The sequence below is a fragment of the Hippocampus zosterae genome, chromosome 16, assembly GCF_025434085.1.
Source record: "Hippocampus zosterae strain Florida chromosome 16, ASM2543408v3, whole genome shotgun sequence".
NCBI lineage: Eukaryota > Metazoa > Chordata > Actinopteri > Syngnathiformes > Syngnathidae > Hippocampus > Hippocampus zosterae.
In genome coordinates, this window is record NC_067466.1 from 16,759,307 (window position 1) to 16,782,117 (window position 22,811).

At 50.6% G+C, this 22,811-nt stretch overlaps 3 protein-coding genes across 4 annotated transcripts; 2 read left to right on the top strand and 1 right to left on the bottom strand.

The window, feature by feature from the left end:
- Window positions 1–161: 161 nt before the first annotated feature.
- LOC127588246 (DNA ligase 3-like) lies at window positions 162–6,357 on the top strand. Its single transcript, XM_052046896.1, has 20 exons — window positions 162–615; window positions 706–831; window positions 914–1,132; window positions 1,208–1,359; window positions 1,765–1,931; window positions 2,009–2,086; window positions 2,163–2,331; window positions 2,866–3,021; window positions 3,393–3,524; window positions 3,620–3,699; window positions 3,789–3,876; window positions 3,982–4,059; window positions 4,210–4,333; window positions 4,419–4,561; window positions 4,648–4,722; window positions 5,239–5,385; window positions 5,473–5,608; window positions 5,734–5,813; window positions 5,888–5,998; window positions 6,097–6,357. The coding sequence occupies exons 1-20, from the start codon at window positions 162–164 to the stop codon at window positions 6,346–6,348; spliced, it is 2,967 nt and encodes a 988-aa protein (XP_051902856.1). The 3' UTR covers window positions 6,349–6,357.
- Window positions 6,358–6,760: 403 nt separating this feature from the next.
- LOC127588252 (dynein regulatory complex protein 1-like) lies at window positions 6,761–9,002 on the bottom strand. The gene has a single exon (XM_052046902.1). It carries the CDS (start codon window positions 8,797–8,799, stop codon window positions 7,015–7,017), a length of 1,785 nt encoding a protein of 594 aa, XP_051902862.1. The 5' UTR covers window positions 8,800–9,002; the 3' UTR covers window positions 6,761–7,014.
- A 159-nt stretch (window positions 9,003–9,161) lies between these two features.
- LOC127588267 (transmembrane protein 248-like) lies at window positions 9,162–13,594 on the top strand. Of its 2 annotated transcripts, XM_052046924.1 has the most exons (8): window positions 9,162–9,498; window positions 10,122–10,280; window positions 10,397–10,685; window positions 10,799–10,949; window positions 11,093–11,276; window positions 11,584–11,727; window positions 12,009–12,053; window positions 12,136–13,594. In XM_052046924.1, the coding sequence occupies exons 1-7, from the start codon at window positions 9,496–9,498 to the stop codon at window positions 12,027–12,029; spliced, it is 951 nt and encodes a 316-aa protein (XP_051902884.1). In that variant the 5' UTR covers window positions 9,162–9,495; the 3' UTR covers window positions 12,030–12,053; window positions 12,136–13,594. The 2 variants fall into 2 exon arrangements, with proteins under 2 accessions (XP_051902884.1, XP_051902883.1); XM_052046923.1 differs by having other exon boundaries at window positions 9,163–9,498; window positions 12,009–13,594.
- Window positions 13,595–22,811: the final 9,217 nt, after the last annotated feature.

Sequence of the window (22,811 nt, forward strand, 5' to 3'; positions counted from 1 at the left end):
TTGACTATTTTAACTTGAGGAAGCCCTTTAAACAATGCATTTCTTCTCCAAATAATTGTTGAATAATTAGATAACTTAGTTGTCGATGAGTGGTCGGACTTAAGTTGTGACTTATCCGTAAAGTGTGCATCTTTTTCTCAGGTTGTAAGTGGCAAGTTTTGATGCAGAGGTGCTTCATTTTGCTAGCCAAGAAGACCCTCTGCCTTCGCCCCCTCGCCCCACTCGCCCCTCGGCTCCGGGTGGCCTTTTGGCGGCTGCTGGCCCCGCCCCCCGAATCCAGTCTCGAGCGTCACGCAGGCCTCCGGCTCTCCTTGCCCGCGCCCGACGCCATGGCGGAGCAGCGTTTCCTGGTGGAGTACGCCAAGCGCGGAACGGCCGGCTGCAAGAAGTGCAAGGACAAGATCGCCAAGGGCATGGCGCGCATCGGCAAGGTGGTGCCCAACCCCTTCAGCGAGTCGGCTGGCGAAATGAAGGAGTGGTACCACATCAAGTGCATATTTGAAAAGCTGGAACGCGCCCGCGCCACGACCAAGAAGATCGAGGATATCACCGACCTGGAGGGCTGGGAGGAGCTGCAGGACGAGGACAAAGCGCTCATCAACCGACACGTCTCGGGTACCTCTTGGAAAGCGCGCTCCATAAATTCAGCAAATTGCCCCGTCAAAATACTCTGCAAAAGTAACAAATACTTCTTTGTGTTTGCAGAGCTGATGTCCAAAGTGAAGTCGAGTCCGCAGAAGAAGACCCCGGCCAAGTCGGCCAAACTGACGTCACCCGCTGCCGACGCCGCAGCCTCGCTCAACGCGCCGCGCAAGTTCTCGGGGTTCACCGGTAGGCAACGCGCTAGCCGCTCGCATGCTTGAAGCCTTTCGATATCCTTCGCTGAGCGTTCTCCTCATGCGTCCCACCCTAGCGGCCAAGGCGGGCGCCTCCCCGTCCACGTCCTCGCCCATGTCGTCGCCGTCGCTCGCCAAGCAGGGCAGCGCTCTGGCCGCGCAGCTGTGCGACCCGCACCACAAGGACTGCCTGTTCCGCGAGTTCCGCAAGCTGTGCGCCACGGTGGCCGAGAACAACAGCTACAACAGCAAGACGCAGATCATTGAGAAGTTCCTGCGCAAGGGCACCGGCGGAGGTGGAACCCGACGAGAGAAGCGCGCCGTTTGGCGGCGCTCGGTGTCAATTGCTCTTTTCTCTCCTCCCGGCGCAGATAAATTCCACGGTGACTTGTACCTGACGGTGAAGCTGCTGCTGCCCGGCGTGGTGAAGAGCGTGTACAACCTCAACGACAAGCAGATTGTCAAACTCTTCAGCCGCGTGTTCCGCTGCAGCCAGGACGACATGGTGCGAGATCTGGAGAAGGTCGGTGGAGACGTGCAAAAATACACGCACACAGATCGATTTATTTTAAAAAATCGATCTGTAGCTTTTATTGGAGAGATGGGGGCATTGAATCGGATAAACGAAAACGTTCTCATTTCAATCCACATCATAAAAATCAAAAAGCAGATGTTTGCAAATATTTTATGTTGTTATTTTTGTCTCTGCTCTAAATTCTAAGGGACAACGTACGGTGAAATGATTGTAATTCCCCAACCAAAAATCGGCCAAGCAATGGCTCATTTTATTTTTCATTATTTTCTTTCCTCCAATTTTAAAAGAGCAATTATCAGCCCGACCCCAGACTTCCACTCTTGATTTTGGCCCCTCGCGACAATCCCACGAATGCTGCGGGCTGAGCCTTCTCTCCTCGTGCTCCGACAACAGGGCGACGTCTCGGAGACGGTTCGCATGTTCTTCGAGGACAGCAAAGCTTTCCCGCCGTCGGCCAAGAGCCTGCTGACCATCCAGGAGGTGGACGCCTCGCTCACCCGCCTGGCGCAGCTCACCAAGGAGGACGAGCAGCAGGCTGAGCTGGAGGACGTGGCCAAAAAGTGACCGCTCGCTAACGCGCCGCCTCGCTAACGCGCCGCCTCGCTAACGCTTGGCACCTCTCCTCCTTCGCCCGCAGGTGCACCGGCAACGACTTGAAAGGCATCATCCGCCTCATCAAGCACGACCTGAAGATGAACGCCGGAGCCAAGCACGTGTAAGTTGAGCGGTCGCTTCGTGGCGGCCGACTGGTCGCTTTCCCCCCACCCCTCACGGTTGCTTTGTGCGCGCAGACTGGACGCGGTGGACCCCAACGCCTACGACGCCTTCAAGGCCTCCCGCAACCTGGCCGACGTGATCGAGCGCGTGCTGAGGAACCAGCAGGAGGCCTCGGACGGCTCGGGGCCCCGCAAGCTGTTGACCGTGGAGGCCTCGCTCATGACGCCCGTTCAGCCCATGCTGGTGAGTGGCACTCCGTCGTCTCCCCGCCAAGAGGAGACGAAGGGCAGCGTGGAAACGGACTACTGCAGCAAAGTGGAGACTCTGGAGTGTCATTCTCTAACATGACTGAAGTCGAGGACCCTCGTTTTAGTCGTTTTATTTCTTTTATGTGATACTCCAGAGTCTCCACCTTGCTGCGGTGGTCCATTTTCACCCTGCCCTTACTCTCCTCGTGGATAAGACGTGTCCCTTAAGCAAAAGTTATTACAGGAGAGCCTCGTCATTGTAGTTTGAATTATTTTCAGCCGTGAGGAATTATACTCCAGAGTCGCCACTTCCGCGCAGGGGCCCGTTTTTATCACCGCCCTTAATCTCTCTGATTGAAATGAATTTTGCTTTCTTTTTGTCATCTTTTTTTTTTTTTTTTTAATTCCAAGAGCAAATTTTCTTAAATTTGAGTTCAATGCCAATTGTAGAACCGCTCCATATGAACACAGACTTATCTGTGGTACCTTGGTGTTTTGTTTTTGTTTTTTTTCCCCCCTCCCTCCCTAGGCGGAGGCGTGCAAATCCATCGAGTACGCCATGAAGAAGTGCCCCAACGGCATGTACTCAGAGATCAAGTACGACGGCGAGCGCGTGCAGGTGCACAAGAGCGGCGACAGCTTCAGCTACTTCAGTCGCAGCCTCAAACCCGTCTTGCCGCACAAAGTCAGTTGCACACACACACACACACACGTGCGCATGCGCGTGTTGTCATCTGTGTTCTCTTGTATGATTAGCAGCCTCAAGCAATGCTCCTAGTGGCACATTTCCCACAAGGACTTGTCACCATTTGCTCTCTATGCACGACAGCAAACTCTCGGCTACACGTGACAGCGCGGCCACTAGAGGGTGCTGCAGGACATAAAATTCCCCCTCCACCCCAAAACTAGATCTGACTGTCAAAGCTTATTATTGGAGTGAACATGAAACAACAAGAATAGTCCAGTTGTACCGATTCCAGTGATGACAGCGAATCTAAACGGAACGCTTTTGTCGTTTTCTTTCTTTCTCTTTGATGCTTTTGTGCCTGCGTCCAGGTGGCACACTTCAAGGACTACATCCCGCGGGCGTTCCCCGGCGGCCACAGTATGATTTTGGACGCCGAGGTGCTGCTCATCGACACCAACACCAGCAAGCCGCTCCCCTTCGGCACGCTGGGCGTGCACAAGGTCGGAGGCGCCGCCCATTTATGCAAATTCACCCATCACCGTTTCCTTTTTGTCTTTCTTTAGTCATTGATTGATTTGTTTTGTTTGTCCTCCAGAAAGCCGCCTTTCAAGACGCCAACGTCTGCCTCTTTGTTTTTGACTGCATATACTTCAATGGCAACAGTCTCATGGAAAGGTACGCGCAGCAGATAAATATGAAGAAATGATCACGTAAAATGAGTGCAAATATTGTGGAAATCCTCGCTTGTTTTTTTTTGTTGGCAGGCCGCTGAGCGAGCGCAGGAAGTTCCTGCATGACAACATGGTGGAGGTGCCCAACCGGATCCTCTTTTCGGAAATGAAGCACGTCACGGTAAGGGCGTGCCGACCACCTGAGACTTCACACACACACACACGCACGCACACACACGCACGCACACACACACACACACATTTATCGTGTTTTATGTGCATGTAGCGTGCGAGAGACCTGGCCGACATGATCACTCGAGTCATCAGAGAAGGCTTGGAAGGCCTGGTCCTCAAAGACGTGAAGGTCAGACATTTGTTTTCCGGTGCGTAAAGCGGTTGATGAAGACTTGCGCGTCGCGCTGATGACCAGGTCGTGTGTGTCCGCGCGCGCTTGTTTCTGTCCCCCCCCCCCCCCCCCCCCGCATCTGCGTCCACACGCCCGCTTCTCCGCCAGGGCTCGTACGAGCCGGGAAAGCGTCACTGGCTGAAGGTGAAGAAGGACTACCTGAACGAGGGCGCCATGGCCGACACGGCCGACCTGGTGGTGCTGGGTGCTTTCTACGGCAAAGGCTCCAACGGTGCGTTATCGGTGTTTGCGTGTGCGTATTTGCGCTTCTGATACCGCTGGTGTGGAGCCTCACGACAACCGTGCCTCCACGTTAGGCGGCATCATGTCCAGCTTCCTGATGGGCTGCTATGACCCGGACTCCAAGAAGTGGTGCACTGTCACCAAGTGCTCGGGGGGCTACGACGACGCCATGTTGGCTCGGCTCCAGAAAGAGCTGGACGTCATCAAAATCAGCAAGGTGAGCGATGAGCAAAACCTCCCGGGAAATTCTCTTCACCGCAAGGCCCTCATTCGTCGTCTTTTGCGCGTCCGTCGTTCCCGCAGGACCCCAGCAAGATCCCCGGCTGGCTGAAAATCGTCAAGAACTACTACCCGGATTTCCTCATCCGCAGTCCCGAGGTGAGACCTCTGCTTAGGTTGAATGACGAGCGCAAAGCAAATGCGTTTACTGGACTAAACATTATTATTATTTCTGCTTGCAAAAAGTCAAAGAACACACATGAAATCAAATGGCGTTACAGATCAAGATCAGAGTTGTTACATTTAAAAAAAAAAAAATCCAAACAAAACTTTGTTGCTGACTAAAAGTTACAAAGACGGCCGCATAAATAAAGATGACTTGAAAAAGTAAAGGGGGAAAAAACTGAAATGGAATTCAAAGCAAATTAATCCAAATAAGATCTCAATCAAATCACAAGAATTATCACATGAAGTTAAAAAAAAAAAAAATACAAAATGCCCAAATCAGTCTTTCGCTGAAAAAAGTTGACGGAAACTCAACAAGTATTTTGTTCACAAAAAGTAACGAGAAAGATCCAAACCAATGAATCTGCCGTTCATGTTTGAACGTCGGCCACGTTTCCATTTGAATCGTTTTGTCATTTGCGTTTGTTTGTTTTGGGGGTGGCGGCCCAGCAAGCGCCCGTGTGGGAGATCACGGGCGCCGAGTTTTCCAAGTCGGAAATGCACACGGCCGACGGCATCTCCATCCGCTTCCCCCGCATGACGCGCGTCCGCGACGACAAGGACTGGAAGAGCGCCACCAACCTGCCGCAGCTCAAAGTACGCACGCCCCGCCTCCTCACCGGCGCTCCCGTCCGTCTTCCCGGACGCGCTTTTGACGCACGTCCCTTCTGCCGTTCCGGTCAGGAGCTGTATCGCATCTCCAAGGAGAACTGCGATTTCCAAGTGACGGCGGGACCTTCCGGCCAAGACAAGGCCGAGTCTGCGGGAGACAGCGGCGGCAGTTCGCCGGCGTCCGAGAGCCCCCTTCCCAAGAAAGCCGGTGAGTTGGAAATGGCCACTTGCAAGTCTTTCTCCATTTTTGAGAGAGGAAAAAAATGGGGGTTACAAAAAAAAAAATACTCCTAATAAATAAAGACGTCCCGATTCAATTCTATCCGCCCGCAGGTAACAGCACCCCGGCCAAACGCAAGGCGGTGAAATCCGAGCCGAGCTCTCCCGCCGTCAAAGCTCCCGCCCCCAAAAAGGTAGCGACTGGCGCCCGCGCCAAAACACGGAACTCTCCAGCTCACGTTTTTCCGTCTTTATTTTCGACCGGCAGGTGAGGAAGAGCGCGGAAAGCGTGCAGAGCAACGGACACGCGGGAACGGCGAAGGTGACGGCAACGCCGCCGCCTCCTACCCCGCGGATGCTCCAATCCGACGACGACAAGGTTTGTACGCCGCGGCGGCGCCGATTTCATTGACGCCATTTTGTGCAAGTCTGACTTGAAGTCATTGATGAAAAACTTTTTTTGTGGGGGGGTGATAGACCCTTCTGGACATCTTCAGCGGCATCAAGCTCTTCCTGCCTTCCGGCGTGGACGATTTTGCCAAGCTGCGGCGCTACTTTGTGGCTTACGACGGCGACCTGGTGGCGGACTACGACGCCGCCTCAGCCACTCACACTCTGGCCGCCGACGATCACGAGGGAGAGGGAGAGGGCGGCAGCCGGGCCCGGCGGGTGACCCCCGGCTGGATCTGGGAGTGCATCCGCAAGAGGCGTGTGGTCGCTCCCTGCTAGCGGAAGAAACCCCTTTTGTCATTTGTTCTTTCCTTAGTTCAAGCCTTTTGCGTCGCCATGGTAACCTCCTGAAGGCTCGTGACCAGCTGTGGTCATTCAAATAAAGCCAGGCCAGGTAGGAGGCTATCCGTGCATACGCTCTCATTTGGAACTTTTTTTTTTTAATGATAAGAGGAGGTCTGAGCAAGTATTAAGTGTTTTTGTTTGTTTGTTTGTTTTTTTTTTTAAATAAGTCATCATGGAATGATTAAAAAAAAAACTTGTCACTCACAAAGTTTTCAGTTGTACTCCTAATTAGTAGGATGGTTAGATTTGATTTCATTTTTGAAAAACGGTCTGGTCCAGAAATCATGACGACGTTGGGGGAAGTTGCCAATCCGTTGGAGATTGTCATGTGAGGGAGTCCGTCGAAACGACACCAACTTGCTGGTTTGAGAAGAAAAAAAAAAAAAGAAGGAAAACTTCCAAAACAATCACGCCTTTTGCGTCATTGGCACGCTTACCAGAAAGGCCAACTCAGAGCCTGGCAACCTTTTTTAACGCAGCGGACGCCGTTTCTTGAAGAGAGCGCGTGTGTGACACGAACGAGTACAGTCTTGATGCCGCCGTGAGCGACCGGAACGATTAAGTGTCCACTTAAGCATTTGACACAAGGTATGGAGCATTTCAAGCGTCTTTTTCCAGGAAGCCCTTGAGCAGAAAAGCGCTTCCGTCATTCTCGCAAGACAGTTGCCTGCGCAACTCCCTGTTTTCCTCCTCCAGCGTCAGATTGTTCTGGAATATCTCCGAGTTCTCCTCCAGCACGGCCAGGTACCGCGTCAAGGCGATCTCGGCGGCGTCCCAGACTCTGAGCTTGGCCGGCGGGATGATGTTGGCCAGCGTCTCCCAAAAGGCCTTGTCGGCATCGGCGTCCCAGTCCAGGTAATGGCGAAGCGCCGAGCTTTTCATGCAGTGCACGCGGTAGCTGACGAAGCTCAGAAAGGCCGGCAGGACGTTGTTGGGATGGATGAGTTGCGCCTCGTCGCCGTCGCCGCTGCTGCTGCTGCCCGCCTGCTCTCGGTGCTGCTCCTCGTACTTGAGCAGGAACGCCGCCAGCCTGTTCAGGTCGTCGTCGTAGAAGTCAAAGGCGTTGAGCAGGCCCAGGAGCTTCTCGGCGGCGCGGCGCTCGTCGTACAGGAAGCTGAGGTGCTCGCTGTTGTCCATCAGGAAGCCCAGCTCGTCGCTCAGCAGCCCCAGCAGCGCCGTCATGGTCTCGGCGTCCACCTCGGCCACGCTCTCGGCGTACACCTGCGCCGCCATCTCGAACCTGTCCTGCGGCTGGATGGGGTAGCGGCGCTCCATGGCGGCGGCGGGCCGCTCCCACGTCAGGCCCAGGTGGGCGCAGAGGTGCGAGTCGGCCGCCAGCGCGCTCTCGGCCAGCAGCTTCACCTCGGCCACCAGCATGCGCGACATCTCCACGAAGGTCTGCGCGTCGCACAGGGCAAAGTGCTTCATCTTCTTCTGGATGCGCTTGTGCTGCGCCATGCTGTGGCGGATGTCGTCCAGCAGGTATTGCTCGCGGCGCTGGAAGCTCTCCTCCTCCATCTGGATCATCTTCATGATGTCGCTCAGCTGCACCTTGAGCGTGTTGACGCGCTTGCGCAGCAGGTAGATGACCTCGGGCTTCTCGTCGCAGCTCAGCTTGCGGGCCTCCAGCACGTTGCGCTTGCCCTTGATCTCCTCCTGCTCGCGCTCCAGCTCCATCAGCTTCATGTCGATGGAGCGCTTGGACGTGTTGCACTGTTCCTGCGCCAGCTCCAGCTTGGGCATGGCCTTCTCGTACTCCTCCATGGCCAGCTTCCTCTGGGTCAGCCACTCCTTGCGACGGGCCCGCAGCTCCGTCTGGTAGCCCTCCCACTCGCGCAGGCTCTGCGTCAGGAAGACGTCGTGCGGGCTCTGGATGTGCGCCAGCTCCTTGTTGGCCATGGTCATGTGCCGCACCTTGTCCATGCGCTCGATCATCAGGTCCAGCGCCTCCGTCTGCTTGCGCAGGTCGATGGAGTGGCGCTCGTCGCCGTCCAACCACTTCTTCTGCAGCAAGGCGATGAGGTCCATCTTGTGGCCCAGCATCTCCGAGCACAGCGCTTGCTGACCGTGCAGGGAGTCCAGGAGGTCGGGCAGCGTGGACTTGGTGGCGGCCTGAGCCCAGCCCTGCTTGATCTCCTCCAGCTTCTTCAAGCTGAAATTCTTCGAGTCATCCAGGCGCTCCGTGCGCAGCCGCAGGGCCTCCTCAAACTTGCTCCGCCGCAACGATTGCTTGGCGTCGGCCGCCGTCTGGAGGTCGGTGAAGAAGGAGAGCAGGTCGCGATGCAGGCGGATGACCCGCTGGGCCGTCATGGGCTGTTCGGCCACCGCGGCTTGTGGGGCCTCGTTGGCCTCCGGCCTGGTCGCGGCGCCTTCCTGGCTCTGCATTTCTTCAAAAACTCGTGGTCAAATTGGGAAACGGCGCACAACTTGCAGTTTGGTTCGGACGCCCAAAAAGATCAAAGATGAATCATTACTCTGATGAGAGAAATGACATCGCACGGTGCGGTTTTGTGACGTCATCACGGCCTTCATAATGTCGGGATTCAACAAAACAAAACGGACGTCACGAGAATATAATCTAATTGACAGATCGACCTTTTCCAAACGTAGCGAACCACGTTGTCGGTTTTGACCGAGGGCAAGAACCGTTGCTTTTTCTTTTTGTGGGGTTACCAACTTCGGTTGTCCAAAATAGTGCGCGCAGACTCGTGACGTCAAGACCGCTCGATTTGAGAGACGCGCACTGCGGATGGGCGGAGTCGGCTCGGCACGGAACATCCTGAATGATGTGTTCGATTGACGCAAACTACGGATAAACGGAGCAACAACAACATCGTACAAGAATGGGACGTGGTGCAGTCGGATTTGTCTTCACTCACCACCGCCGATTATTTTTCAGCGTTCTATCCCGGGGCGAATAGCTTTTCCCCGGAGAGGCTAACGACTAGCTCGGCGGCGCCGGCGGCGTGCGGGCGGTTGAGCTAGCGTCGGAGCTAGGCTAGGCTAGGCTAAGCTAAACAGTTGCTTTTCAGTTTCTAGCGATTCCACGGAGCTCCCCGTCACCAGCGCTCCCCGGAGACAATGGTAAGTGTCGATAATTTAGCCCACGACTGTTAAATTGTGCCGATAGTTGAAATGGGAGTTGAGTTTTGAACAGTTGACTCTGGGCCAGACAGCTTAGCGTTAGCCCCACAAGGTGGACAGTTTGCTCCTCAACTCCAGCAAACAAATTTATAGGGTGGGTTTTGACGCCCCCCACCCCCCAAAAAAACACAGTTCGACACGTTTGCATGTCCGAAATGCCTCCGAAAACACCGTATAGAGAAACTGGAAATCCCCGCACATTCGCTAGTTGCAAATTCACCAATACTTAACATTAATACTATTGGTCTTTGCCCACGTCATCTCTTACTTTTTGTTATTATTCACCAATTGCTTTAAAGTGTCGAGAACAAATCTGGAACGCTCAAGTGCCAGAGAAGTGTCGTAAAACAACATGACTTCCCTCACTCTCAAAGAGTCGTGCAGCATTTACACATCTGGGTTCTATTTTAGAAGGTATACAACCAACTTGAATGATGAGTTGTTTAGCTCAAACAAGATGATGATTTTTTTTTTCCAAGTCATGATTTTGGCAAAGCGAGGACTGCGGCACCCTGAGGCTAACGCTTAACGACGATTTTTTTCTTCTTTTTTGGCCTCTGCAGGTGTACTTGTTGAACCCTCTGGAAAACCTGAGAAGCTACATCAACAACCGCCCGCCACTGGTCATTTTTATGATCAGCGTCAGCGCAGTGGCCATAGCTTTCCTCACCGTTGGCTACTTCTTCAAAATCAAGGAGATCAAGTCCCCAGAGTTGACGGAGGTGGGCCTGTTTCTAAGATTTGTGGTTATGAATAACCGCCAGGAGGAGCAGTAGCATTAATTGTCCGATGTGTTTTTGGGGGTTGGAGTTTTGACTCTTGGCTTATTATTCCTCAGGACTGGAACACGTTCCTGCTGCGCTACAACGAGCTGGACTTCTGCGTGTCGGAGAATGAGACCATCAAGCACGGTCTCAACGAGTCAACCACGCCCGAGAGCCTCGCGGCAACCAGCGGGCAGGCACGGCCCAGCACGCCGGTGCCGCTGCTCTCCGAGGACTCTGGCTTTGTCAATTTCTCGGTGCCCATCACGCTCACCTTGGACCCCCAGAGGCCCTTCGGCGGCTACTCGCGCAACATCACCCACCTGTATGCCACCGTCCTGGGACAGCAGGTCGGCCTGTCTGGTGAGAGAGAGTCTCTTGTTTTAGTTTGGTTTTTAATTTTTCCTACAGCAGCCATGTTGACTTGGTAGAGCGGCGCCTTATAGAACTCGTTTGACCGTTTGTTTGCCTTCCAGGCCGAGAATCCCACGAAGAGATCAACATCACGTTCACTCTGCCCGTGTCCTGGAACGCCGACGACTGCATTCTCCACGGCCATTGCGAGCAGGTTGTGTTCAGCACGTGCATGACCATCACGGCGGCCAGTAACATCTTTCCGGTCACTGTGTGAGTTTCCCCATCTTTTCACATCACAAACGTATGAAGTGCACATGAAAAGTGAATCTATGCACTTGCTTTCTATCCATGCAGCGTCTGTATTTTCTACCGTCCAAAATGCATTTTTAACAATCCCCCCCCCCCAAACACAGGCGTCCTCCACACTGCATGCCCGAGACGTACACCAATGCCACCTCCTGGTACAAGGTGTTCACCACTGTGCGGGACTCGGACACCAAGTACAGTCAGGACTACAACCCCTTCTGGTGCTACAAGGGCGCCGTGGGCAAGGTGTACCACGCTCTGAGCCCCAAACTCACCGTCATTGTGCCCGACGTAAGTCAGCAGGAGATTACGACGCTTGTTCTTAAGAACGGCAGATGAGAGGATCAGGTCATGGATGGATGGATGATGAAGAGTATTCAAGCCGAAACGTTTTACGACGCGACGGTTAACATCGTTCCTTTTTACACTTGTGTGATAGCTAAAAAGGCTAATCCTATGAAGAAGACAGGTTGACCTTCCGATCAACGAATACAGTACAATAATCACATTATTTGCTATCAGAAACACATAGCAAATAATTTGTTTCCTGTCGTCTGTTTCACGCAATAATTGTTTTGTTTTGTTTTTCTTTGGCCAGGATGACCGCTCCCTCATCAACCTGCACCTGATGCACACCAGCTACTTTCTGTTCGTTATGGTCATCACCATGTTCTGCTATGCCGTCATCAAGGGCAGGCCTGTAAAACTACGGCAAAGCAGCCCCGATTTCTTCCCTGAGAAGGTAGGTTTCAAAAGTAGAGAAGGACATTTTGTCATCAGACGTGCGCAGGGTCCATCGTTAACGGCGGCTTGATGGCCCGGGGCCATCACGTGACTTTCGGGCCACCCGAAGTTCACTGATGCTTCCCCAACATTGCCGCCAGTACAAATGTCATAAATAAATATGATGACATCATCGCATTGCTTTTTAAAATATCTCCTATTCACTATAACCCACCTAAGTGGATCTATCAAGAACTACAAATGGGGAGGTACACTTGAACTGGTGTTCCTGTCTTGCAGGTGGCACTGTCAGAAAGCTAAAAGGGTGCGAGAAGATACGTTAAGGTAATGTGACAACTCGAAAAATAAAAACCAATTGGGGAAAAAAAATTGAAAAACACCAATTGATGACTCACCGTGTTGCCAGGCGGACTCTCGAGGATGATTTCGAAACTCCTTGCAATGATGTTGGGACGGTCCAACCAAAGAAACAAGTGCCTGTCATCTGTGGTGTAAATAAGACCTTGAGGAACCTTTTATTTTCCTGTGTGTGTGTGTGTGTGTGTGAGAAAGAGAGTGTGTTTGTTATTTTTGAATTGCCTCAGAAGTCGTCCGGTGCCATGTCAGGACAGTGCAGTACAATGAGCAAGCGGCATGCCACTTCAAAAATGTATTTGTCCGAATCACACACTTAAATCCGCAAAGGTAAAAAATAAAATAGAAAAGACACATCTAAACAGGATGTGACGGAGCACTTTTCCCAAGACGAGGTGTATTTCTGAAGCCACGGCCTGATTGTTGCCGTCTGATTCATATTTCGGCAGTTAGCGTGCTATCGCTACGTGGTCATAGCCAGTTTTAGCAAGTTCAAGAAATGGGCCACAGTTTTAGTTGTTTGATTAGTAATGACTAAGCCAGACTTTTTGCCGCCACTCCCCGCCCCGCACCAGATCAGACCAAGTAGCAAAAGTTTAGTCACTCTTTGATGAGGTCGTACAGGAATGCGAAAGTGGCGGGAAATTTCATCACGGCATTAATGCTACAAGAAGAATATCAACCGTCAGAGCCACAGCTAAATTGTTAGCATCCCTTTGGAATAAGTTCTAACGCGGTAACGACGTCAATTTTTTTTTCACGTAGCCTTATAATACTACATCGAATGGAAACCCTGGCAAAGCATCCCCCTGTTTGCGGGTGAATTCTTGACATATTAATGAATTCATCCACCGCAAAGTAACGCGCTCGCCAACAAACTTGAATGTTCATTTGTGACGTCTTGCATCAGCCATGAACCAGGAAGTAGCTTGCTCACAAACGGTAACGCCTTAACCCAAATTTTTTACATCCTTGCTTGGCCGCGAACTCTGAAGTAGCACGCTAACTGATAAAAACGATACCAGATGAATGCACGTTTGTGACATTGCCATGAATACTGATGAAGATTTAAGTAGCATTTGATGACTTGGACGTTGCATTTTCTTGGCCGTCTGAATCATTAGTTTGCATTTTACTTTCTGAGTAATCATACAAATGTGTGAATGGTGTTTATTTTACGGTAACGGTCAAGTAGCAGGCTTGCCTACAAGCAAGTTGAGAAAAAAAAAACTATTTTTTGCGTTAGCTGCGAACCAGGAAGTCGACTTGGCGTTTGTCAGTATGCTTGCTATTTTCTGCTTTATGGCTCCTGTCACAACTTGGGAATGCGACGAGCACTTTTCAAGAAATTGCTTCAATCTGCAAGGAAAAATTGCTTGCCCGCGCTTAGCTGAAATTGGCAGCGTCACCATGTTTTTGGCCGTCTGTTCGTTGGGAGGCTACTTCCTTGTCAATGGCCGAATCAGCAATGTGTTGCAGAACCTCTTCCATAGCCCGGGTTGGCTATTATTCCCAAAAAACAAAAAATAAATAACTGTGCACTTTTTTGTTATGTTATCACTTTTTTAAATATCAAAAAAATGATTGGCCTGTGCTCATGCATTTAAAATGATCTTTTTTTTAGCACTGAAGTGTGTGTCCGATGAATACCAATTATATTCAAATAGCAATGTGTTACTAGGATGACAAGTTTTTCGCTTCTTCTAAATTGCTAGCGTTGCAAAAAAAAATTCTGTCCATTCATTTATCAGTGAGTATCCTATTTTCTGATTAACGTGAACAAATTTGCAAATGGCGGCGTTTGAGTCAGACCCAAATGAAACTATATTCAGAGTTCTTCCTTAACCTGAGCGAGCTTTAAAACGTTGCGATTTTTTTTCCTCCATTTGACCGAATTGTTTCTATTTCTCCCCCCGGCCCCTCCACCCCCTTTTTTTTTTTTTTGTCCAATGAAAATCTCATAAAAAAACGATCAGTCCGTGTTCGTGTGCAAGATAATTAGCGTGCTAGCAGAATGTGAAGACGTCGCAGTTTGTCATTGAAGCAATTGTATTTTTTTTTCTTTTGTGTTTGCGTTGGTTTTGATGCAAAAAGATGAACTTGCCTTACCTGCGACGGATGAAATTTGCGTATTCGCCGTCGTTTTCTTGTGGAAATCCATGTGCAAATATTCATATCGATCCTCCTTAAATTATTTTGTTTTTCAAATTACTTTTGTTGTTTGAATACTTAGCGCACCTTGTAGATTTCTTGCACATTCTGACGTGATTTATTTATTTTTGGGTTTTTTTGGGGGGGGGGTGTCGTTATTTCTGCACCCCAAAAAATCTTTGTATAATTCTATTTATGTTTAAAGTAATTTATTTTTTGTTTTTTTATGACAGTGTGTAAAAGGAATGAGTGTTTGACGCGATTCTCTCCAATAAATATTTGACAATCATTTATCATTTGTCGCTTTTTAATTTTGTTGTTGTTGTCATGAATAGGGGAAAACCAGCCAAAATCCGCCCTTTTCCACATTTTTCTGACCTCCTCTTTAATTTACTTTCATAGAATGTACCTAATGAATGTGCCCACCCTCCCCTTCTATCCTGCAATACAATATCATGACACTCTTTGTTGATATTAAATGAAAGTATTGGCACAACTAGTGGCCCGGGTGGTTTTTTGACTCGGCCTTCAGATCACTTCAAAGTAAACTTGAATTCCAAAGAAATACGACGAGCAAGGTGCTATTGCCTATTTTGAAATTCAGCTGCATGAAGTGAATTTGAGTCCCCCTCGAAATCATCCTGGCGCCTTGACTTGGTTCAACAAATTGAAAAATAAGGCATGTAGGTGGCCATAAACCAATGGATGGAGGCACTTTTTCATCGACCCTAAATCACTCAAGACACTTGAATATCACTGCAATGTCGTCAATATCAAGCAAGACAAATTTTGACCGTTTTTATCCAGGCTTGCAGAAAGAAAGTTTGTCCACGGGAGACACTAAATACAGAAAATGTCATCAACAGGTGCCCAAAATAAATGATTGTATTCCCTAGGTGACCCTAAATCAATCAATTTCAGTTACAGGTGAACTTTCATCCCTCTAAAGGGAAGGTTATGAACTGGTGACCCTAAATCAATGACTCGTGTGACTGGTTAAATCAACACGTCACCCTAAATCAATCACTCATGCAACAATCTCGTCAACTGGTGACCTTAGATGTGTCATTGTAACCATAAATCGCTCCTGAGGGTAACAGTTCATCAAAAAGTGACCCCTCCCCCAATTGTTCACCTCACTCATGGAAATTTGTTAAGTAACCCCAAATGACGGAACTTGCAACCATCCCATCAACAGGTGACCTTATAGCAGTCTATCGTGACAATTTCATACACAGGTGAACTTAAATCACTTTTGAAAAAATGTGGAGGCCCCCCCCCCCAAGGAGATTTGTATCGTCTCATGACATTTCGCTTCCCTTTCCGAAACTCTAACGAATGACTTTGAGGTCAACGTGAGCTTTTAGCAAGACGTAGCTCATGGGGCGTTTTGCCTTTTGACCACTAGGGGGCTCCCTTGACTTGTTTTAAGATGAGCTACGCTGCTTTACCTTGGTCGCCTCCAAATTAAGAGCTGAACAACAGCCATTTTCTTGACAACAAAATCCCTCAAACCACTTTAGGCGCACCCAGAAGTGCTTTGAACATCCATGCGTCAATAGTTGTCGTCTCCTACAGCAGGTGAACGTTTTAGTCGCTTGTTTTGACATCTTGACTTGTTTGAGACGACTGGGCGGCTGTTGACTTGAACGTAGACTCTACAAGAGCCTCAAAATGCGGCCCTGCTGCCAGACGAATCGATATATTTGCGTTCTGATATCGAAATTTATACTTTCTAACCAAAGCTAGTCATGTAGAACTTACCGCATTTGTCAAACAACTTTACCAATACGTTCGTTCGAACGACTTCACTCGGGCTGCAGCTATCGAAAAATTGGGTATTCGGATATCCGACTGAAAATTCGAATCGAATAACCGGCTATTTGGATGAAATACTAATAATTTTTGTTTGGTTAAAGATACGAAAGACCAAAAAAAAATCAACTCATTCAGTGCCAGCCAAAAAAAATTACTTTTAAGTATTGGGGAAAAAAAGAAAAGCAAATTACATGGGATTGAATGTGTGAAGTCTGAAAAGACATGTAAATATGTCTTTGGGAGTGAATTAATAAAAGGCCAGTTGTTTTTCATTTTTAGAAAAATCAATCTTTTACACTTAAATTTAAATTGCATAGCGGACAAATTTCAGCCCTGGATTTAAGCAATACTTTATGTAACTTTGCAGTACATTCAAATGACTTTATTCAGAAGTTTGAATGACTTGACCGATACGGCGCCGCCGAGTCCACATCGGCAGTTCCGCGTTCCGCCGGCATGTGCAGTGCTGCGTGAGTCTGAGGACCTGTTGCGTTGCAAGCGAACGCTTGCGGGCACGCTTGCGGGCACGCACGCGGACATGATGTCCAGATGGACGGCGTTACGCTGGGAATTAAGCGCCGTGACGCTGCGGCTCCTGTTTACCAGCCGGTTGCTAGGCAGCAACATCAGCTGATTTTAACCCCCCCCCACCCCCACCCCTTTCCTGGCTAATCCATCGGCTCTTCCCTCCTCACCGCGCACTCCTGCCTCGGCTCTGGTGCAGATAGGCGGCTGAGGGTGGAGTGTGGGAACGGACCGAAGGCGGAAGGGGGTGGCAGTCAGACGGCGGGTGGGGGTGCGAGACGTGCGTCCATCCGAGAGGTTCTCTTTCTTTTTGTGTGTGTGTGTGTGTGTTTGTTTTGTTTTTGCTCCTGTCTTTTCTGTCAGCCCTGCGTTTGGCAGAAGGCTCCCGGCTTGGACCGCATGCATGACACAACGCAAAGGCGAGAAACCCACCATCAGCATCCAGGAGCACATGGCCATTGACGTGTGCCCCGGACCCATCCAGCCCATCAAGCAGATCTCCGACTACTTCCCCCGCTACCCTCGGGGCCTGCCGCCCGTCGGGGCCCCGCGCGCCACCCTCTGCGCCGCCCCGGCCCCGGCCGCCGCCACCTCCGCCTCCGCCTCGGAAAGTGAGGACAGCCCGGACCGGGCGTTCGCCGGAGCCTCGGCTTCCAGGAGAGACGACGAGCCTGACGTGGAGGCGTATGACTCGGACGACTCCAGTAAGTGACGCGCTGCCGTTTTTTCTTTTCTGCCGGTTGCCATCGCCTCCCCCCCCCCCACATGCGTTCTTCTGTGTTCCTGCATTTTGTGAGTTGTCTCACACGGACAACTGTTGCACCCGCGCACCCCCATCCTCCACCGTATTCCCTTTCCTCGGGAACGTGCGTGGCAGTTTTATTACCGCGTTTGTCTGCTTGAATTTAGGAGAAAAATAAGAGGGGGTGCGGGGGGGAGACAGGTGACTCCAGATTGGCTGCGGTGGCATGCAGCAATCTGGAGGCTGCAATTGTGACCCCTAACTCACTCTATGGTGTCGGAGCACGTCGCAATCAAAACGCTCTTCTCTTCATCTCTTTGAGATCATGTCGGGCTTTTTGTTTTGCCGCTTTATGCGCAGGTGACTCGAGATCAGGATTGTACCCAAAAGTCACAAAATTTTTATGACGAGTTCATCAGCAGGTGACCCCTTAATCAATCACTTTCTCCGACTCGATCGTGAAACTCTTAACTTGCCGCAATTCAAACCTTCCCCGAGCAAGGCTCCTCCCCCATAGGTGACTCGTGCGAATGCTTCATTGACAGGTGATTTCATCCAGGCGGCTCTCAGTCCCGACTCCTTCCATCAATAAGTGACCTTAAACCCCTCATCCCAAAACCCATTAGTGGAGTTGGTGGCTTCGAACTTGATTAGAAATGAAAGTCCGGCAAAAATCAATCAAATGAAAAAAAAAATAAAAATCAATCACTCTCGCCACCATTTCATCCGCCTGACCCCGAATCCCTCTAATTTCATCCCCAGGTGACTCGAAATCATTTTCATGGTGTCAGACCTTGTGTGTGTGTGTGGGGGGGGGGGGGTGATCTTAATGTGTGACAGGAGTCCGTTAATCCCGCCACAGTGGAAGGGGTGGGGGGGAGCGCAGGGTTTAGGGCCACTCTAATCCTGAACTGGCCGAGAGGATGAAGATGATGATGATGAGGAGGGAGGAGGATTGGGTGGGGGGGGGGGGAGGCAGATGTTCCCTTGTCACAACCAATACTCAGCTCCAGTCTGACACTCCGGAGTCTCCTCTTTCCTGCATTTTGCCCTCAGTCTCCTGAGGGTACACGACTGTGCCGTGACCAACCTTGTTGCGCTTTGCCCTCAGTCTCCACTTGGCTGGGTTTTGCCCTCTTGTCTCCTGGGGCTAGACTGCAGTGGTATGATTGTCCAAAGTCTCCACTTTGCCCTCTGTATTCTGAAGATACGTGGCTATGGTCTGAAACCAAAGTCCCTCGTCTGCCCTCAGTCTCTGAAGGATAAAGCTGTTGCATGACAGCCATCTTCATTGCACTTCGCCCCAAGTGTCCTCTCTAAACTACAGCCGTCTTGGCTGCACGTTGCCCACAGTCTCTTCTCCGTTGCGACGTGTTATTTTTAGTGGCGCGGCAGATCACGGGTGATCCTAAATCGACAAGTCGACAATTGACATCACATCGATCACGTTTTGTGAGAATTTCATCCACGGGCGACCCCGAATCGATCACATTTGCCGCATTTGCTCGCTTGCGTCACCATGTCATGTTTCTGCAAGTGGGAGTCGGCGCTCATGTTTGCCGTTGTAGTTGAGGCACAACGTCCCCGGTGGCTCCCGCGCGACTCCATCCAGTATGTGCGGCGCTTCCTCTGAGACGGGGCGGGGGTGGGGCGGCGTCCCCCGTGATCCAAAACAACTAAAGAGGTGGAAGGAGGTGTCATTGTGGGATATGTTGCTGGGTGGCGGCCTATCTGCATCTGTGATTCAACCTTGACTTTCTAAATTGAAGTGCAGTTACCCCCCCCCCCCCCCCCCGCGCCTCCCCCCTGCCCGGCAACTGTTGTCTCGAGGGGCTTGTGGGAGATGGGGGTGCGACGCAGAGGATCGGGGTGAGGAGAAAATAGCGGGCGTGACCCATCAAACGTGCCATCCCCTCGTGTGTGGAGATAAGATTCAAAGGCAGTTGTTTGGGGGGGGGGGGGTTGGATCCATTCATAACAACCCCTACTCCTTTATTGCTAGCATCATCCAGTCAGAGCAAATCTCCTTTTTTGGAATTGTGGTAAGAGTGATTGAGGCGACGTTTGGCTTTTTTTCTGTAACCAGAAGTTGTCCTTAAAATACTCAAAACTTCTTCCCCAAATACGGTTGCGAAAATCATCGCCGTCCCTTTAAGAACCCGCCCATCCATCTGTTGCCGGTCTCGCACGGAAACCCGCCGGCGGAACTTTGCATCGATCCGCGATCCCAAAACCTCCCCCGAGCTTCGTAACACCCTGTCCAAAGGAGCCGAATCTTTTTAGCGCGCGCAAGCTGTCGAGATGGCCAGCGAGCAGACCCCGCCCCCCCCACTCGGGATTGACCCCGACCCCGCGCCCGCCTTCATCCCGATGAGCACATTATGTAATGTTAATGCCGGGCTATTACACGCATCCGTTTGCCGAGGGGACTTTTCATTCGGCTTCATCTCCGCCCGCGTCACTTTTCATGTTGCCAAGCGCTCGGCTCCGCGAAGGACGTTTTCGAGCCTTAAATGCAAAATTCCGCCTCGCATATTAACTTAGGCGCGAAAGCGCCACCCGGGGGGCAGCGGCGGCAGCCTTCTCGACTGAATGCCGGCGGAAAGCCGACGCGCCAAAATATAGACGCTGTGAAATTTTTAAAAGCAAACCAAGATTACAGCGGGATTAAAAAAGGAAAACTGGTGTGAATTGAGCAACAACAACCCCAAAAAAGGAAAAACCTGTCGTGAAAGTGTTTTTAAAACAACAACAAAAAAAGAAAGTCAATTGTTGATGAACTGGACATTTAAAAAAACAACAAACAAACGACCATGAAAATGGTGACATTTGTTCAAATCCAAACCAAAAAGCCGTTTTTCCTCATTTCCTGTTTCGTCTCGCCTCGTTCCGAATGACGCGTTCAACGACGCGCGGTTTTCTCAGTGCCGACGGCATCTCGGAAGATGCATTAAGAAAAGGCCCGTTTTTAATGTCAGAGACGACGATTGCAGCAAGGCTGCACTTTTGCGACGTATCTGATGACATTTCATTGGCATCATGGCCGGCGTGCAAATAGGGGTGTTGTGGGGGCGGGGGGGGCTTGGGGGGGGTTGCGCCAAACCGATAACGCAGAGCTGCCGACAAAAAAAAGGACATTTTTATATTGTTGTCGGGTAGAGAGGAGCAAACGCACTCGCGTCGCTCGGTGGCCATAAAAACGTAATCGTTGCCGGCGAGTCGGAAGTGGGGGTGGGGTGCGCAAACAACCTCGGGCTACCAATGAGCCCCATGCTGCTTCACCGCAGACACCGTCACATGCGGCAGCCTTCTCCTGCTAAATTACGCTTAGGACACAATCATCACGATACAAAAACAAATTAAGCGTGTTCATGAGAATTTGTCCAGTAGGTAGAAACTTGGCCCGGCGTAAATATTCCGCCGCGTCCTTGCACCTTCCCCCTCCCCAGAAACGATGCCCAGCGCCATTCTGGAAAATATTCCCCACCCCTGTCGCACATTCTGACTCACCGTTTAGTTTTTTTTTTTTTCATGTTTTTGTGCCGATGCGTGGAAAACGTTTGCCCGTCACGACGGGCTGCATTCTGGCTTCTCTGCAACTATTGAGCGGCAGATCCGAGAAAAGCCCCCGGCGGCTAATTTGGGATCGTCGGCGTAGCTATAAAAGCAAACGCATCCCTTTCTGACAAGCCAAAACACGGGCAGCGGTGTAGGAGGGGACAGGAAGCTACGCATTTATTTTTACTACATTTTTAGCGGGGGTCGGGGGGGTGGGGTGTCTAAATGAAAAGCAGATTGGTGACTCGAGTCGTCCTGCCCCGGAAATATCTATCGATGGCTTAACCTGTTGTCATTTTTTGCATAACACAAATTCGGAGTCATCACATCCCGGCCGTAACGCGCTTGACTTTGGAGTCGGCTAATCCTCCATTCGGCGTCTCCAGTCGGTCCAAAATGCCGCTCGTGATAATTGCCGAGACGACTCGATTGAAGTGACCTCGACTTGCGGCAAGCTGATTTGACTCGACTGGAGAAGGGCCCGTTTTAGACTCTTACCCGACTCGCGGCCGCCTCGCTAGATTCAACTCGAGTTAAGCTCGCGTGACTCATCGCGTCTTGACACGATCTGATTCGACTCGACCTTTCAAGACAAAACCACCCGATGACTGACATGAGCCTTGCTCACATGTCACTCGATTCACATCTGTTCCACTTCTACGAAAAAAAATTCCCGACCGCTCGCTCAGAACAATCATTTTAAAAAATCGAGGGAGAAGCTAAGAGCCGCCGAAAGATACGATGACGGATTACGACTCGCCAAGCATAAACATTTTCAATTTGCGAAGCGGCTGAAGTTGGACTTTTTTTTTTTTGGTCAGACCGTGAGCCTCGACGGAGCGTTTCTGCCTTCCGGCCGGTAATTGCTTTTCTTATTCAATCCGCGTCTGAGAATGCGGCGTCAGCCGCGGAGGTCGTGCGAACCCGACGGAACGAGCGAAAAGATCATTTTTCCCAGAAGGAGCGCTCGGCCTGCGTGGAATGACACTCCTCCCGCAAGCGTGTACGCATCAATTATCGGCTCGCAACGTTCGCAGATATCTCTGAGCGAAAGGCTTTACGTCAACAGCGAAACCTCCCATTGGTCTATTCGAGAAAAACCAAAAATATTTGAGCGGAACTCGGTTGCCAACCAAAACGGCAGCGCCTCCCCCTGAACATGTAAACATTCAATCTTTTGACCGTAGCTTTTTGGAGAGCCGCGGCATGCCGGAAAACCTTGCCGGGTTTGGCAAAACCATGCGACGCGCTTGCAAAGCAGAACGCACCAAAAAGTCTTGAGGTCTCAGCCGTCAACTTAAGAGGAAGTCGGCCATATTTGCGGCAAATCCCGGCGCTCGGACTTTGATCAACTCCTATTCAAGTGAATTGTGGGGTTTTTTTTTTTTGGGAGGGAGGGGCGCAGCATGCCTGGAAACTAATTTTCGAGATCCCCCAACATAGCCTCCCAGATCTATTTCTAAGTTGATTTATTTTTTTGGTGGACTGACATTCTGCTGGCCAGCGGGAGACTGAGAACTCGGTGAGCGCCACAAGCTAGCAGCAAACTCCCACTGAGGCAGGCTGCTGGCCCAGCCAGGGAACATAAGGGCTAACATTTTGTTTGTCATCATGCTCATTTTGCATTACTCTACGCCCCCCCCGCCCTTCCCTAAAAAAAAAAAGAAAAAAATCATCATCATCAAGGAACGAGTAAAGTTGAACTAAAATGGTGCAATGACTCCAAAGTTTAAAAAATGCGAGGGGACCTCAACAATGTCAACAACATTAGCATAGCATAAAGATGTTTGCTGAAAGGATCGTGTCCTGGCGTGACACCAATAAAACATTTTTGTTTTTGGTGAAATATTGCAAAATACGACAACCCCCCCCCCCAAATAATACCTCTGGCCTGTGCTGTTCTTTTGTACTTTATTGATAACTTAAGTAATGCG

What these genes read in the sequence shown, in the direction of transcription:
- LOC127588246 (XM_052046896.1), top strand. Translation starts at nt 162, where the DNA reads ATGCAGAGGTGCTTCATTTTGCTAGCCAAGAAGACCCTCTGCCTTCGC. An exon ending in AACGCCGGAGCCAAGCACGT is followed by an intron (nt 2,087 to 2,162) that starts GTAAGTTGAGCG and finishes TTGTGCGCGCAG; the next exon opens with ACTGGACGCGGTGGACCCCA. An exon ending in GGCAACAGTCTCATGGAAAG is followed by an intron (nt 3,700 to 3,788) that starts GTACGCGCAGCA and finishes TTTTGTTGGCAG; the next exon opens with GCCGCTGAGCGAGCGCAGGA.
- LOC127588252 (XM_052046902.1), bottom strand. Translation starts at nt 8,799, where the DNA reads ATGCAGAGCCAGGAAGGCGCCGCGACCAGGCCGGAGGCCAACGAGGCC.
- LOC127588267 (XM_052046924.1), top strand. An exon ending in ACAGCAGGTCGGCCTGTCTG is followed by an intron (nt 10,686 to 10,798) that starts GTGAGAGAGAGT and finishes TTTGCCTTCCAG; the next exon opens with GCCGAGAATCCCACGAAGAG. An exon ending in TCACCGTCATTGTGCCCGAC is followed by an intron (nt 11,277 to 11,583) that starts GTAAGTCAGCAG and finishes TTCTTTGGCCAG; the next exon opens with GATGACCGCTCCCTCATCAA.